The sequence below is a fragment of the Centroberyx gerrardi genome, chromosome 2, assembly GCF_048128805.1.
Source record: "Centroberyx gerrardi isolate f3 chromosome 2, fCenGer3.hap1.cur.20231027, whole genome shotgun sequence".
Classification (NCBI taxonomy): Eukaryota; Metazoa; Chordata; class Actinopteri; order Beryciformes; family Berycidae; genus Centroberyx; species Centroberyx gerrardi.
Window position 1 is genome coordinate 9,408,692 of NC_135998.1, and position 13,984 is coordinate 9,422,675.

Consider the following 13,984-nt stretch of genomic DNA (forward strand, 5'->3'; position numbering starts at 1 on the left):
CATGTGAAATGGTGAAACCATGTGTGTGAAAAGCCCAAGATTCAGCGTTTGTTTGTAATTACTCCACTGATTGAATATCATTGCATTACCACCGTCGTACGACAGGTGTCGCAACTACACCGTCTGGCGTGAGGACTACAGAAATTATCCTGGCAAAGCAAGAGATTTCACTCCTGCGTACTTCCGTCTTCGTTCAATTCCCGTTATAGGGAGAACAAACCACTTGTGTTTTCGCTGGCAGTGTCTCAGAATCAGTCCAATAGGCCTATATATTTTGTCTGCGAGGACCATATTCGTTAAACATCGGAATGTAGTATTAGTAAGACACTAGCGGTTTGAGACCGCTTGAGACACTTGAAGTTAGTAAACAGTGCTTCTGCTCGCGCATGCGTACTATTTTAACGAATCCTTGGAAGTTCCTTGCATAAATTAGCTGCCGTGTACATTAGCTGGCTATCATGCTAGCTAACGCTTGAATAATGTGCTAATTTTCGTCCGTTGTACGCTATTCTAGTCTCGACAACGTTACGGTTTTCTTTGCGGCTGGAATAGGATATTAACTATCTTGGTTGTTTAGTTCACCGGGGTCTTTGAGCCCTAACGTTACTCCCACCCCTAGTGTAAAACAAACTTCATTTACCGTCAGCCCTCTGTTTATTGTGTAACGTCACGAGGTGGCGATGGTGGTTGCGGTCGCATTCCACTCCGTAACACTTTGTTTGTCGTCTTGCTGGAATAACTGGGTTACTGACTGACTGCTGCTGTGCAGTGTGCACTTCAGGATGCGTCGTGCTTGATTGAGTGCGCTCTCCACATCCAGCATAAATCGGACCGCTCGCCTATGATGGGGAAGCAGAGTCAGAGATAACCACTTAAATTCCCCTTGTTTGTCTGCGTGCTGCAAGTTCACCATGATGTCTGTAAGTCGTGTTTTTGTAATGCTAAAGTATTGCTTTGATTACGTATTTTTGCATTTGGCCGTAACTTTGCTTTATAGGCTTTCTCTCTGTGTGAGAGAGAGTGAAACAGTTTATGGAGCTATCCCCTAATGGAAAATCACAATTGTATTGTATTCCTAAGGGATAGCAGGCATTATTGATTCACATAGGTGGTGCATCCCGTTTTGAGAATATAACACAGCCAAAGATATGTCAAGTTTAGTTTTTGAAACCTATAGTGCACTGGGAATGCCCATAGTAGAAAGAGTTACGGTACTAATGTTTGCAGCCTCTGCACCTATACCTCACTGGCCTTGTTTGACACACACACACACACACACACACACACACACACACACCACACACTCTGCCAAGCAGGGCCTGTTTTTCCTCATTTTGCTTTTCCAGCTATCACTGTTGTGTGTCCCGCATGACAGGAAGGGAAAAGCACAACATGGTGGCATCACATGCTTATGTGTGAGTGCAGCTGGTGACAGACAGGCGTGCCGTGAAAAAGCAAAGACAGGTGGTGAATTCACAGGGAAGATGGAGAGAGACCGGCAGGGATCGGGCAGCTGACTCCCACACTCTCTCTCTGATACAAACACACATTCTCTCTCTCTCTCTCTCTCTCTCTCTCTCTCTCTCTCTCTCTCACACACACACACACACACAGTAAATTCCTCTGTCAGTCACACACCTACAGCAGGACTGCAGAACAGTGTGCGCTTTTGTGGGATGATACACCCTCTTATTAATGTTGGCATGATCAGCTGAATAGATTAGTTCTGCATTGCTTAAATTCAATTCTCTTTGCATTTATGGTATCCATGGCATCCAAAAAAACAAAAAACTAGGCTATATGTCAAGAGTATGTGCTGGATTTAGCATTGTATAGACAAGAGAGTGTAGAGGAAAATCTGCATGCACACTGCATAAAGAATTGCTGAATCAAAAGAAGTAGTATACTGCTTCTCTCATTCTTTGCTCCATCTTATGCTTCACCAGATTCACAAAGAGACATCCCATTTCCACAGAATAAAAGTGTGTAGCTACATCTATTGGGCTAGTAAGGACAAGTAGAAAAGTAAGCAAAGAGGCGGTTAGCTTAGATCCGTAATCAAGGTATTTCTAAGCCATTGCGCTAGAAAATAGTGGAGAAGAAGGGAGGGTGTGATGGACTGATCATCAGACCTCACAATGGCTCTCAGTCTCAGATCAGTGATCATGGAGGGAACAAGGATAAGGTCAGCATTGTTGTAACACCTGGGCCTGTATTAAGTTTCTCAGGAGGGGAATATTGCCTGATCAGATAATAATAACCTCATTTTTATAGCGTATTTTTGAAACAAGATCTTTACAGACATAATACATACAAGCCAGTAAGATAAACGATAAAAACAGCATACATGAATTGCGAAGCAGGGTTAAAGAAGTGTAAAACAAATATGAGAATAGGTAAAAACAAATTATGTAAAAAGCCTTTGCATTGCAGCGTGTTTGAAGAGGTGATGTAAAAGACGACACTGTTTCTGTCAGCCTAAGCAATTCAGGCAGGGTTGGTCCAAAGGTCATATGGTTACGAGCATCACTGGACATCACTTTTGACTTAATTACGACCATATGAACTCTGCTGTTTTAGTGTTTTAACTTTGCCCTGTCGTTGTCTAGATGACCTTCGAGGTGTCGAGCAGGGTGAAGCTGCTGTTTGACTTCTGGGATGTGCATGGGCCTGCAGGTAAGCTGCAGGGCGACGAGACAGCAGAGTCGACTCCTCAGGAGAATTAGTTCTGTCCTGCAAGATTTCTTCCAGTACCGATGACTCCTCCGAACCAGTTTATCTGGTTAAGACTTTCAGTAGTTCTGGGTTTGAACAGATTATTTCCACTTAGGCAACATCACATGACATTGCAGAAAGGTGTGACTTTGAGGTAGAGCGAGTGTTTTTTTTGAGTTGAAATCATACACAAGCACACATTTACAACATTACATTACCCTCACCACTGTTATGATCCAGGGGTCCCACACTCCTGGAAAGCCTGGATAAGTTATGAAAAATGGTAAAAAGGTGAAAAGTTTTGGATAAGACATGACATTTTATTTGTGAAGTTAATGATTTTTTTTTAATACTGTCAGATGTCACAGAAAGCTGTGGCTGGCTCCGAAACAGTCTACACCTCCCTGGTGAAGGAAAATATTGTTGGTTTACTGACAGAGTTTTTTTTATTGACAGAGTTAAAATATTATAATCCTTGATTTTAAAGTAGGACTGGGCCAAATGGTTGAAATTAATATGATAATCACAAGGATTTTTCTCAATATCGATACATATCACGATATGGCTCACGTATGCAAAATCACATGTTAAATAATCAAATTAATGTTCATCCCATTGACCTGATTGGTAACGTTGGTAAGGTGCAAGGTCAAAGAAAACTGAAATTTTCAAATGATATTCCTTAAAATGTTTCATACCTCATTTTCGTTTTAAATAACATTTGCTTGAAATTATCAATTTAGACAGCAGAATTGTATGACTCCACCAAAAGACGTTAAATAATAATACTGAATTAACGCCCAGCTCTATTTTAAAGTGAAAAACAAACTAATGCTTAAAGTTTGTGTAGTTGATGGTTACTTTTTAATTCATTCTCATTAAAAATTGGTCATGGAAATTGTAAACGAAAGTTGTGGGAACCCTGTATGATCTTACATGATTTTACAGTATTCCACTGCACCATAGCACCTTTAGCCTCCCAGGCTGAGTTACCTGTAAATCCCTATGATTACAGTCAGACATGTTGACCAAAGGCAGAAACATAAAGAAGGGGAGAAGCATGTTTGTTTGTTGCTATCCTTAGTGCCAGCCGGCATTAAGGGGATGAGTGAGTCAGTCAGTGGGATGCCAAATTCAGCTGTGTGAGGTCATCGCATGTGTGTGTGTGTGTCTTTGTGCCTCCAGGGATGGTGCTGTCGGTGCTTGTGGTCTTCCTGCTGACAGTCCTCTACGAGCTGCTCAAAGTGTGGCGGGTCTGGCTGGGGAGTCGCTCCAAGCTGGCCCAGCCTCAGTCTCCGTACTCCGTCCCCCCCTTCCCCTCGTTCAGCTCCTCTCCCTCGGTCCGCCACAGGGAGAGCCGCACCGTGCTGAACAGCAGTCCCTCCGAATCCTCTCTGGCCTCCATGGAACCGCTCCCAAACACTCCTACCACCAGGAACAGGTGAGGGTCCTCTTGTAAAATAATCTGGGTCAAGGCAGAATTTAGTTACAAATCATCAGGGAAATCAGAAGTGTCAAAAAAGAAAGAAAAATAAAATAAGAAGAAACAGAGTGCGGGCTATCTTTGTTTATTCCATATTGGCCGAAGCACCAAAAATAAATATCAGAATTCTGTTTTTTTTGCAGGGTTGGGTTGGGACTGTATGTTTTTTTTCCAACATAAAAATCTAGAAATAATATGTTGAGCTGGGCATCCCAGTTGCTCACCAACCGTGCTAAGCTGCGCTCATGATGACATGTTGTCACCTCCCCACTCACTCCCACACTTGCACTTTAAACTATCCAAAAGGCAGAATCACCACTTCAGTTTTGTCATTGACTAACCTGCTTGATATTTATTTAGTCAAACGAAGAGGGTTTCTTGATCCCACTCAGTGTCACAGTGAAGTGTGGGTTAGTGGGTTAGTGCTGTACTGCAACATAACTCCCGAGTTACATATTAGTCCCATTGTTGTCCGTTGTAGCTGTATGTGGATGTATATGTATATATGTGTCTGTGTATGTCTGTCTGTGTTCAGTGGAAAAAATAAGGCCCAAACCCCCCAAAACTAGATGTGTATGAGACTGAGCACCTACCTCCCTTTCTGTCTAGCTGTCCTTTGATTACAAAAAAATTACTGCGGCTCCTGTAAATAACGAATATATCGAATACATCGAATGCAAAACGTATGAAGAATATATGAAGAATTTCATTCCAACACAAGATATGTACCATTTGGAAAAAGTGTCACCTATTCTTTCATAATGGCTGATAAATAAAAACCAAAACCAAATAAAACCAAACCAGCTGCAAGCTACAACGGAAACAAATGATGGTACTTTTTAATGACACTATAACTTGAGTCCTAACTATTTGTTTTGTACAGTTTTTTACTTCATCCTTTTTACCACTGCTGCTTTTTTACGAGTGCTGTCAAACAGAATTTCGTTGTATGACTACAATGACAATAAAGTGTCTTATGTCTTTGTCCAAAACAAAATGGTAACACCTTTAAGAGACATTTTGGCTATACTGAATTAAGGACTTCAGGTAATGATTTTCACATATGGATGAAATGTGTTTACTAACTAATTAACCCTCCAATTATGTTAAAATTGACAAACGCCTTTTATGTTCGGGGTCAGATTGACCCCAGAAATTTAAACCTACAAAAAATGATTGTAATTGAAAGTGTTACCCAAGTTTACACTTCAGAACATCAGCAAGTAACACACAGCAGTTAGTCAATAATGAAAAAAAAAAATAATAATAAGTACATTAGTCACCAAAATAGTCTTTCAAAGAGCTGACAGGACAGAAAATCTTCAGGTGAGATAAAACTCAAAGAGAAATGGTGTGTGTGCATGTGTCTTATGTTATGGGCCCTAAAGCATGGGAACATTTTTGAAAGATCAAAAAATTGGATGGGAAAGTTCCCTCCGTATCAGTCAAAACAAAGAGAAAGAAAATATGTAAAACTTTTATATTTTCTCTGGTTTTATAATGTGTACAGGACCCTGAAAACGTATCATCATGTTAAGTTTTATGTTTACCTGTTTTCCAAATCCAAATCAGGTCAATGTAAGGGAGGGTTAATGTAATCCTCTCCCTCTCCTCCTCCTCTTCCTCCTCCTCCTCCTCAGCTGGTTGCTGCACGGCGTCCAGACGGCCCTCCACATGCTGCAGGTGACTCTGGGCTACATGCTGATGCTGTGCGTCATGTCCTACAACACCTGGATCTTCCTCGGCGTCATCATGGGCTCCGTCTTGGGGTACTTCATAGCGTTCCCGCTTCTGGGTCAGATGCAGATGTAACAGTCTGGAGAATTGAGAGACTGAGGAAAAGACAGAGACCGGCTCCTTTTTTTTTTCTCTTTTGTTTGGATTAAAGGGTGACGAACGGACTAGATGTTAAATTGGAAAACCACTCAGTTGGAATAATTCCTGCATGTTATTCCTCTGCTCCGGGTCAGTCCAGTTAGTATTTGTGAAAATGAATAACGTAGAGAATGAGTTGGGGAACGTGGTTCAGGTGACTGGGATAGAGCGCAGGGTGGGTTTCGGAGAAGCGTACACTGTCTGGTTAAGAACTGGCAATATGCACTACTATCGGAATAAAACTCGTTCGGATTTGAAAACTGAAACGTTCTTTGGGTGCGCAAAATCTTTGTTCCACTCATTGTCCGTCACAAGTTTCAGTCTTCGGACTCTGGCTTCTGGCTTCTGGCTTTGGGACACAGTTCTTCATTATCATAGATATTGTCTACACCAAATACATATTTCCTTGTAAGGACAACATGTTATTCAACAAGTAATTAAGTGGTTCCTCCTTTTAAAAAGGGACATCATGTCCTGTTCCTGGTGCTCAGTGGTAGAAGTCTTAGTAAAGGAAAAAAGAAAGATTTAATGTTCATATTAATGTTGCGGCCATATTGCCTTTGTATGAGCATTAAATCTTTCTTTACGGAGCTGTTTCTTTGAGTCTGTGGTATTTTTTTTTTTGGGCCTTTTCTATAGTCACTTTGCCACTACCAGCACCTCACTGGGACACAGAGGTGCGTTTGTTTTTCGTTCAAGAGGTCTTAAAACCTGGCAGCCTCCCCTGCAGGTAGTCTTGCTTCCCTTCTCAGAGCGTCTCAAACAGCAAACCTCTCAGTGAGCTGGTTAGACCTGAAGTAATGTATGTGAAAAATGGGTTTATAACTCTGTGGGGGGGGGGGGAGTACTGCTTACTTAAACTCTAATGTTTTTTTTGTGGAATTATCCTAAAGCAATATAGATTCAGAGAGAAGAGAAATGCATTTCAGTAATGCTCGGCACAGGCAGAACCCAACACTATATCATGATTGTTTCTGTCATTTTGTGTTTTTATGTTTGAAACCAAACACTTGGAGAACTTCTGTCATTGCTAGACTCAGTTCAGCCAATCTGCATCCCAAAGTGAGATGACTGCCTTCTAGAAAAAGTGATAGCTGGTAAAAAAAAAAAAAAAGATTGCTGACTTGAAAGTAAAACTCATCATGTTGACATATTTATGTTACTGGCTATTTATTGACCTTTGCCTACAAAATGGCAACATTTTTGAAGGTGGAATCATCTATGTAATTCAGTTATTGAGTAATGAATTTCAGTTTGTATGCTTTTTCTCAAAATGGATGTTCTGAAATGAAACCTAAAGTCGGCCTTTCAGAAGGAACAGAGATTTACAGTCGGAGATCATAAGGCAAGGCAATACACAGTTTGAGGAATTGCCACTTTGAAAAGAGTCAAGCATGTGATTTTAGTGTTGTAAACTCCTCCGATGTGTCATCTTGGTTAGCAAACAGATTGCTTACTCGCTCTCACATATATCAGGCGACAGTGAATGTGGGTCATGTGGGTCTGTGGCAATCATTTACAAAGCACAAACCTGCAAAGAAAAAAAAACAGTCCTTGTGCCTTAGAGTTGACATTTCATATTTGTTTTGTACTGAAATATGCCCTTCTTTCAGAGCAGTTTGACAGAAGTATTTTGACCTATATTTGAACTGATTTTGACCATGGAAACAAAAACGATATGAAAGTAAAAACTGTGTGCCTGAACACTCGAGGTTGTTTACTGTTGAATGAGTTCATATGAATATGTTCTTCTCACTAAGGTTTTCTGTCACTTTGAATAAAACTGAATTCTTGAATAACTTGATTATAATAATAAAGAGAAGAGTTGTTAAAATCATCTTATTTATTCATCCATACATATATATATATATATTTATATATTTAAGGAAGATAAAAGCACAAAAAATACAAATAGAAGAAGGTTGTTGACAATTGTGTGTGTATACACCACATATAGGTTTTATAATAAATAAACAGGAGAAGGGGACAGTCAACAGTCCTCCATTGTACGTAATGGATCTTAGGGAGGAATCTCTGACGGCTACAAACTCACAGCCCAGTCGAGACAATTGTGCCTCAAATATATACAATTCAAATTAAAAATAGGAAAGTGTGACTCACATAGAACCAAAGGGAGTTTTGTGTCTCTACAGTTGGGTATAAAACAGTGAAAACAATTAACCATTAAGAGTATAGTTTTGTGTATAGAGCTGCAAGGTGCTGGTGAAAAACTGTAGGTTTGCTGAACAGATAATCAGTCATAGACCAATGTATTTCAATATTTAGACCTATCATTTAAGAGTAATAATGCAAACATGAGAGCAAGCAGTATGTTTTTGATTCGTGATGAAGTCGATTCAATGACAAACCTCCAGTTTTTATAGAACACTTTACTGTCAGCATCCCTTTTATGAAAAACAGTAACAGTTACTGAAACCAAGATTATTATTCACTTTCCCTCATGAACAAATGGCGTGACAGAACAAGCCTTTGTCAGCAATACAGATTTTGTAAGGAGAGGAACTGACGACTAGCAGCTCTGCTGGTTGCATTCATTCCTGGGAAATTCCCCATTCATTTTCTCATTGACAAAGTCATTTTTATATAGATAAGGTTATAAACTAGTCTATAACCCATAACAAAAGTTCATTGCAATAAAACAGTATAAAATTTCAAATTCAAATGACAATAGGCTAAACAAAGGAAGATGTTTTTAAATAGAAATAAAGTCACTGTCATGTTTGACCCGATGTACTCTGCGTTAAGGTTGAATATAAAATTCTCTATAAGGAAGTCGAGTGTTTTCCCACAGAGGTTTGAATGCAACCACCAGGCACCGACATGAAGATTTTCCCTCCTCATACTCAATCATAAAGAGGACGTCTTCAGATTAAAGGTTCATGGAGACCTTATAGAGTAAAGAACAGTCATTTACTGTATCTTGGTCATCTCCACCCACAGGCAAAGCAGCAACAAACATGGAATTTTTCCCACAGATGTAAAAAAAAAAAAAAGATTGTATATAAAAATTAATGCGAAGGTGTCAAGCACTCCCTGACAGTTTGTACTCAAACAATCTAGTGTTGAAACATTAAGGCCATTTGCAATTATAAGAAATGATTCCAAAGTAAACAAATATCACATATTAAAAAAATAGATGTTTAAAAACATACATGGTAAAAGTAAAAATATACAAGCAAATCCCCATACAACTGTATGTTAAGGTTGACTATAGTACCCCCTACTGCCCAGTTAGAGGCTAGAAAGTGATCCCTGCACCTGCAGTTAAAGTAATAATCTGCAACTTTTTCATATAAATAAATTATCTGTCTTTTTGTTTTGCTACTCTGTATTGCCAATTGATACCATACAATAGTGATTCAACCCATATCCAGTTCATGAAAGCTTTTACATTTGCTGTTTTTAACACCTGGGGTCAGGTGGGAAAAATCCTCCGGCACACATGATGCATTTTAGTCTCTGGAAGCAACAACAGCGGTTTGTTTGGAATAAACAGAATAAGAACTGGATAGTTAGCATGAACAGCGATAGGCTGAACAGACAAAGAAAAGAGCGGTATCTACAGAAACTCAAAATTCATCAACAGAAAATTCAAGGAAAAAGAAACAGATGAATTGCTCAGTGGAAGGCAACTGTGCTTAGAAGGAAAGCCACTGTCTCCGAGCCAGAATTAGATATATCAGTATTGTCTTTCAAAGATGAAAAACACTCCAAGATGAGAAGAGACGATGAGGAGCGATATGCAGACATGGCTCTGTTTCTTTTGGACTGGCCACAGTCTACACTGAGTGTCTTATCATCACCAAAATCAAGAAAAAACACAATCTTGCGGATTATCACTTATAGATCTGTCATCATTGCGATGGACCCCCAGCCTTTCTATACAGGGGGGTTTGTAGTGTGAATATTTATACTTGACACAGTAGAGTTTCACTCAAATGATGTCTATAGCATAGTGAGCTATGGTTCCACCAGTAAACACACTGAATTAGAGTTCAGTGAATCAGATATGTTGAATTCAGTGTCATACACAAGATATGAAGAACATTTGCGATGAGATACTGCATAGAGAAAATATGAGACAAAACAATCACCAAAGAAATGTCACAATAAGTCCAAACAAGGATTACTAGGGAAAATCGGTAAATATGTAAATGAACTATAGTTGTGCAGTAGGCAATATCAACAACAAAACAACAATGGAGGATATGCAATGCTTCAAATTGAACCCTTGATTAAAATCCATAAAAATATTTATTCCCCTCTTCTCTCATTAAATCTCACAAGGAACATCTGATGCATACTGAGCCATCTTCTCACCAAAGTTTTCTCCAGTTTCAGAGCCACTGTGCAGAGTTTCGTCTCCCTGCTCTAAAACCACCTCCACTTCTGCCGGGTCGACCATTTTGTCCTCTCCCTTCAGACCATTTGTGATTGGCTGAGGCTCGCCTTCATCCAAACCCTCATTGGTCGGTGACTGAAAACCGCTGTCGTCATGGGGACTGGAGTCTTTCAGTCTTTCGGCGTCCGATTCTGTCGCAATCCGTTCGCGCTCATCCTCCTGTACTGCTATCTCTATTTCCTTGATGGCCGCCTCTTCCTGACGTTCCTTATCTGCTTCCTGCTTCCTGTTTCCTACCAGCCGCTGGACTATTTCCTGCGGGGACACCTTGTCTGACTTCTTGGGGGATCCCTCCACCAGAGTGGTGATGAGCGTCACCTCCTCCTGCACCCCGTCCTCCAGGGTGATGGTGCCCGATCCCGGCTCCGTCCCGTTGGTCAGGCTGGTCTGGTTCTCCTTTTCCGAGACCGGCACCTCCACCACCGGATTGATCAGGTGTCTGATCTCATCCACGCTGTCGGGGGACTTGGGTTCTTCATATGATCCGAGCTCCTCCTCCTCCTCCTCTACTCGGCTGACCCGTTTGACCTCAGAGACCTCGGGCTCCTCCTCGGGGATAAGCTCCACCCCCGGAACCTCCAGGCAGGACTCGTAGGGCAGCGGCAGCCCGTCCAGCTGGATCATGGACACCACCTGCCTGCGTCGTCGACTTGACCCTCCTCCTTCAACACGCATGCCCACAGAGCCCTCCGGCTCCGGCTCATCACCCCCAAATTTGGTGGCCCAGTCCACGGAGGGGTTTTCCCCCAGCAGGTGCAGGTTGGGGTCGCTGTTGGTCAGAACGATGCTGTCCCTGTAAAGGTTGTGTCTCCTCTGGACGGCTGCCTCCTTCACAGCTGGGGGAACAAAGGAACAAGAGGGTCATTCGTTGTGTTAGCATCTCTCAGATACGCTAGATAACATTCTACTTTGTACAAGTATGCACGTCAAATCTGAATGGTTCAAGGAAATGTGTACAGTATGCATGTGATGCTTGGGCTCCACAGTTAATTGGAAGACTACTGCAATTTCAAAATCCCAGAAAACTGCATTTTTTTTGTCAATGGGCTCCTGATAGTCTCCTGAACAAGAAACTCTGAAGCTTTGCAGAATCCCTGACCTACAAATCAAGTTATGATCAAAAGAAAGACACGCACATCCAAAAGATAGGTGCTGCATCAAAGAAAATATCAAGTGAAATACAACAGAAGATCCACACACAGAAATGCTCCCGTATGAAGAATTTAATAAAGCGGTGATGTTTCTTCCTCGGACTTACTAACAGAGAAAGTCACGTATCGCATGACTTTCTACTAGGGTTTATGGGTATTTAAGATGGGAATTCTCTGTTGTTTGTTGCTCGAAACGTGACCTCTTTATTAAATTCTTCATACGGGAGCATTTTTGTGTGTGGGTCTTCTGTTGTATTTCACTACAAATCAAGTTACACATCAAAAAACGTAATCTAGACAAAATCCTACAATATCATGCAGTGCCGTTGGTCCACTGCTACCAGTTCTGCTGTTAATGCCACTTAAATTCTAAAAACAGATCCACGGGGTGTGCCATGGGATATCTTATATAGAGAAGTAAAGCTTGTAAATGGAAGGCTGCTGGTTCAAATCGCCAGGCTGGATGGGAGAAGTAAATAAGAAAGCCTCGTCCTTCAGCTATTACAACTTAAGTTCCCTTGAGCAAGGCACTTAGCCCCAACTGCTCAGGACGAGGCACTCAGTACAAGACTGAAGCTGTACTCTGCAGCTCCACTGTGAACATAAATGTGAAATTAAACCTCCTCCCACTGGCTGAAACTATTCTCATTGGTGTAGTTAAGATTGTGTCCTTAGTCTACTTTCCTGGTTAAAATCAAAATTACTGCTGCTTATTCTCCTACTACCACTGCCACCACCATCATGACCACAGCCACTGCTACAACTTAATGTCTTGGCCCTCACCCATCATTATGTCCTTGGTGACAGACTGCAGCACCACCTCCTCAAAGATGTTTTCCACCAGCAGGAAACGGGAGAAGTCTTCAAAGATTAGCTCCTTGAAGCGAGGCAGCTCCTGAAGAAGGAAGAGATACTGATGAGCTTCAAAGTGCTTTCAACATCTAGGGGGGGGAGGGATGGGTCGTATGAGTGTGTGTGTTTGTGTGTGTGTGTGTGTGTGTGTGTGTGTCTAGAGAGGGGGGAAGGGTAGTCGAATCAAACGCACGTCGTCCATTGGCTAGACATACATGCTAATTAATAGGGGGCGAGTCTAGGGTTATTATTAGTAAGCAAGTCTGTAAACATTGATTTATATACATAGCATCGTTCAAAACAGTGACTTACAAAGTGCTTCACAAAATTAAAAGCATAGAAAACAGAAAACAACAAGGCTGCAAAGTGCGTTGCAACAGTATAAAGAAGGATAGAAGATTACAATAATGACAGAGCAAGTAAGGCAGATGATGTTAGTCAGAAACATTAAAGTTTAGGACAGAACAGGATGAAAAAGTGGTCAGAAAAATAATTTGAGTGCCACTCACGGTTGAGTAGGAGGGCGACAGCTGCTTCAGCATGTATGGGATGATGATCTGCAGCAGAGCCTCTCTGAAGAACTTCTTGCGCACCGTGCTGCTGTCGTAATCATATTTCTGACGAGAGACACACACGGCAGAGAGCTCAGTGACTCATATGGATTTTCTATTCATTGCACCCTGTTTACAAACAGTTTGCAATATCTTCCTGCATTTTATTCTGCTTCTGCTGATACTTCAATTTCCCTCCAGGGACTAATAAAGTAAGCAAGTATCCATCCAGATATCAAGTTATATAGCTGTCCATCTAAATCAAACTCATCTAGATTTCTGCTGGTGATTATTTGAGTCTGACCAGTCATCCAGTTTCTCTCCTGTCAGGTTTGTTTCCTGGCAGCATGATTGCATTTCAGACAGAGGAGAGAGTTTGACTGATTTCTTCAGTCTGTTACAAATCTGTTCGTCCCTCCATCCATCCATCCATCCATCCATTCATCCCTCCATTCCTTTAATCCATCCATCTTTCCAGCTATCTATCATCTATCTTATCTTCCTTCCTTCCATCCATCCATCCATCCATCATAACTTCATAACTATTCTTTCAATTCACTTCTTAAAAAGGCATCTAATTGTTTTTGTTTTTTTATTCCTGTTTGTCTGTTTTATGGTATTTTTATTCTTAAACCATTTATGTACAATACATACAGTATATGCTTTTGTTCTGTTGTTGGCTGAAGAACTGATGATGGTCTTTTGACCGAAATGTTTTCTGTTTGTGCACTTTTATTTTTTGCACCCTTTTTTCTCACCTTGTCTTTCATGTAAATACATTTGAGCATTTTTTGCACCAGCTGGCCTCTTTTTGTTTTTTTTACCTTTATAGTGTGCAAATTCTTTTTGATCTTCTATTAAAAATAGTCAATAAATTACATCATCAATACATTGAACCTCGTCAACTCTGTCTCATCCATCTTATCTATCTGTC

General features: G+C 40.9%; 2 protein-coding genes across 3 annotated transcripts in view; one reads left to right on the plus strand and one right to left on the minus strand.

Moving 5' to 3' along the window:
• Nucleotides 1–272: 272 nt before the first annotated feature.
• Nucleotides 273–6,307, plus strand: slc31a2 (solute carrier family 31 member 2). 2 transcript variants are annotated; one of them, XM_071909682.2, is made up of 4 exons: nt 273–920; nt 2,610–2,676; nt 3,901–4,156; nt 5,839–6,307. In XM_071909682.2, exons 1-4 carry the CDS (start codon nt 912–914, stop codon nt 6,008–6,010), a joined length of 504 nt encoding a protein of 167 aa, XP_071765783.1. In that variant the 5' UTR covers nt 273–911; the 3' UTR covers nt 6,011–6,307. The 2 variants fall into 2 exon arrangements, with proteins under 2 accessions (XP_071765783.1, XP_071765784.1); XM_071909683.2 differs by having other exon boundaries at nt 273–916.
• Nucleotides 6,308–7,951: 1,644 nt separating this feature from the next.
• niban2a (niban apoptosis regulator 2a) overlaps nt 7,952–13,984 on the minus strand; it is a 38,732-nt gene continuing 32,699 nt past the window's right edge. Inside the window, exons 12-14 of the mRNA XM_071909678.2 lie at nt 13,009–13,116; nt 12,431–12,542; nt 7,952–11,332 (exon numbers count right to left, since the gene is read on the minus strand). Coding sequence (XP_071765779.2) covers nt 10,368–11,332; nt 12,431–12,542; nt 13,009–13,116 — 1,185 coding nt within the window. The 3' untranslated portion in view covers nt 7,952–10,367. The remainder of the gene's footprint in view (nt 11,333–12,430; nt 12,543–13,008; nt 13,117–13,984) is intronic.

Excerpts from the sequence above, each read along its gene's own strand:
- slc31a2 (XM_071909682.2), top strand. Across the intron at positions 2,677-3,900 it reads GGATGTGCATGGGCCTGCAG|GGATGGTGCTGTCGGTGCTT; the intron begins GTAAGCTGCAGG and ends TTGTGCCTCCAG. Across the intron at positions 4,157-5,838 it reads ACTCCTACCACCAGGAACAG|CTGGTTGCTGCACGGCGTCC; the intron begins GTGAGGGTCCTC and ends CCTCCTCCTCAG.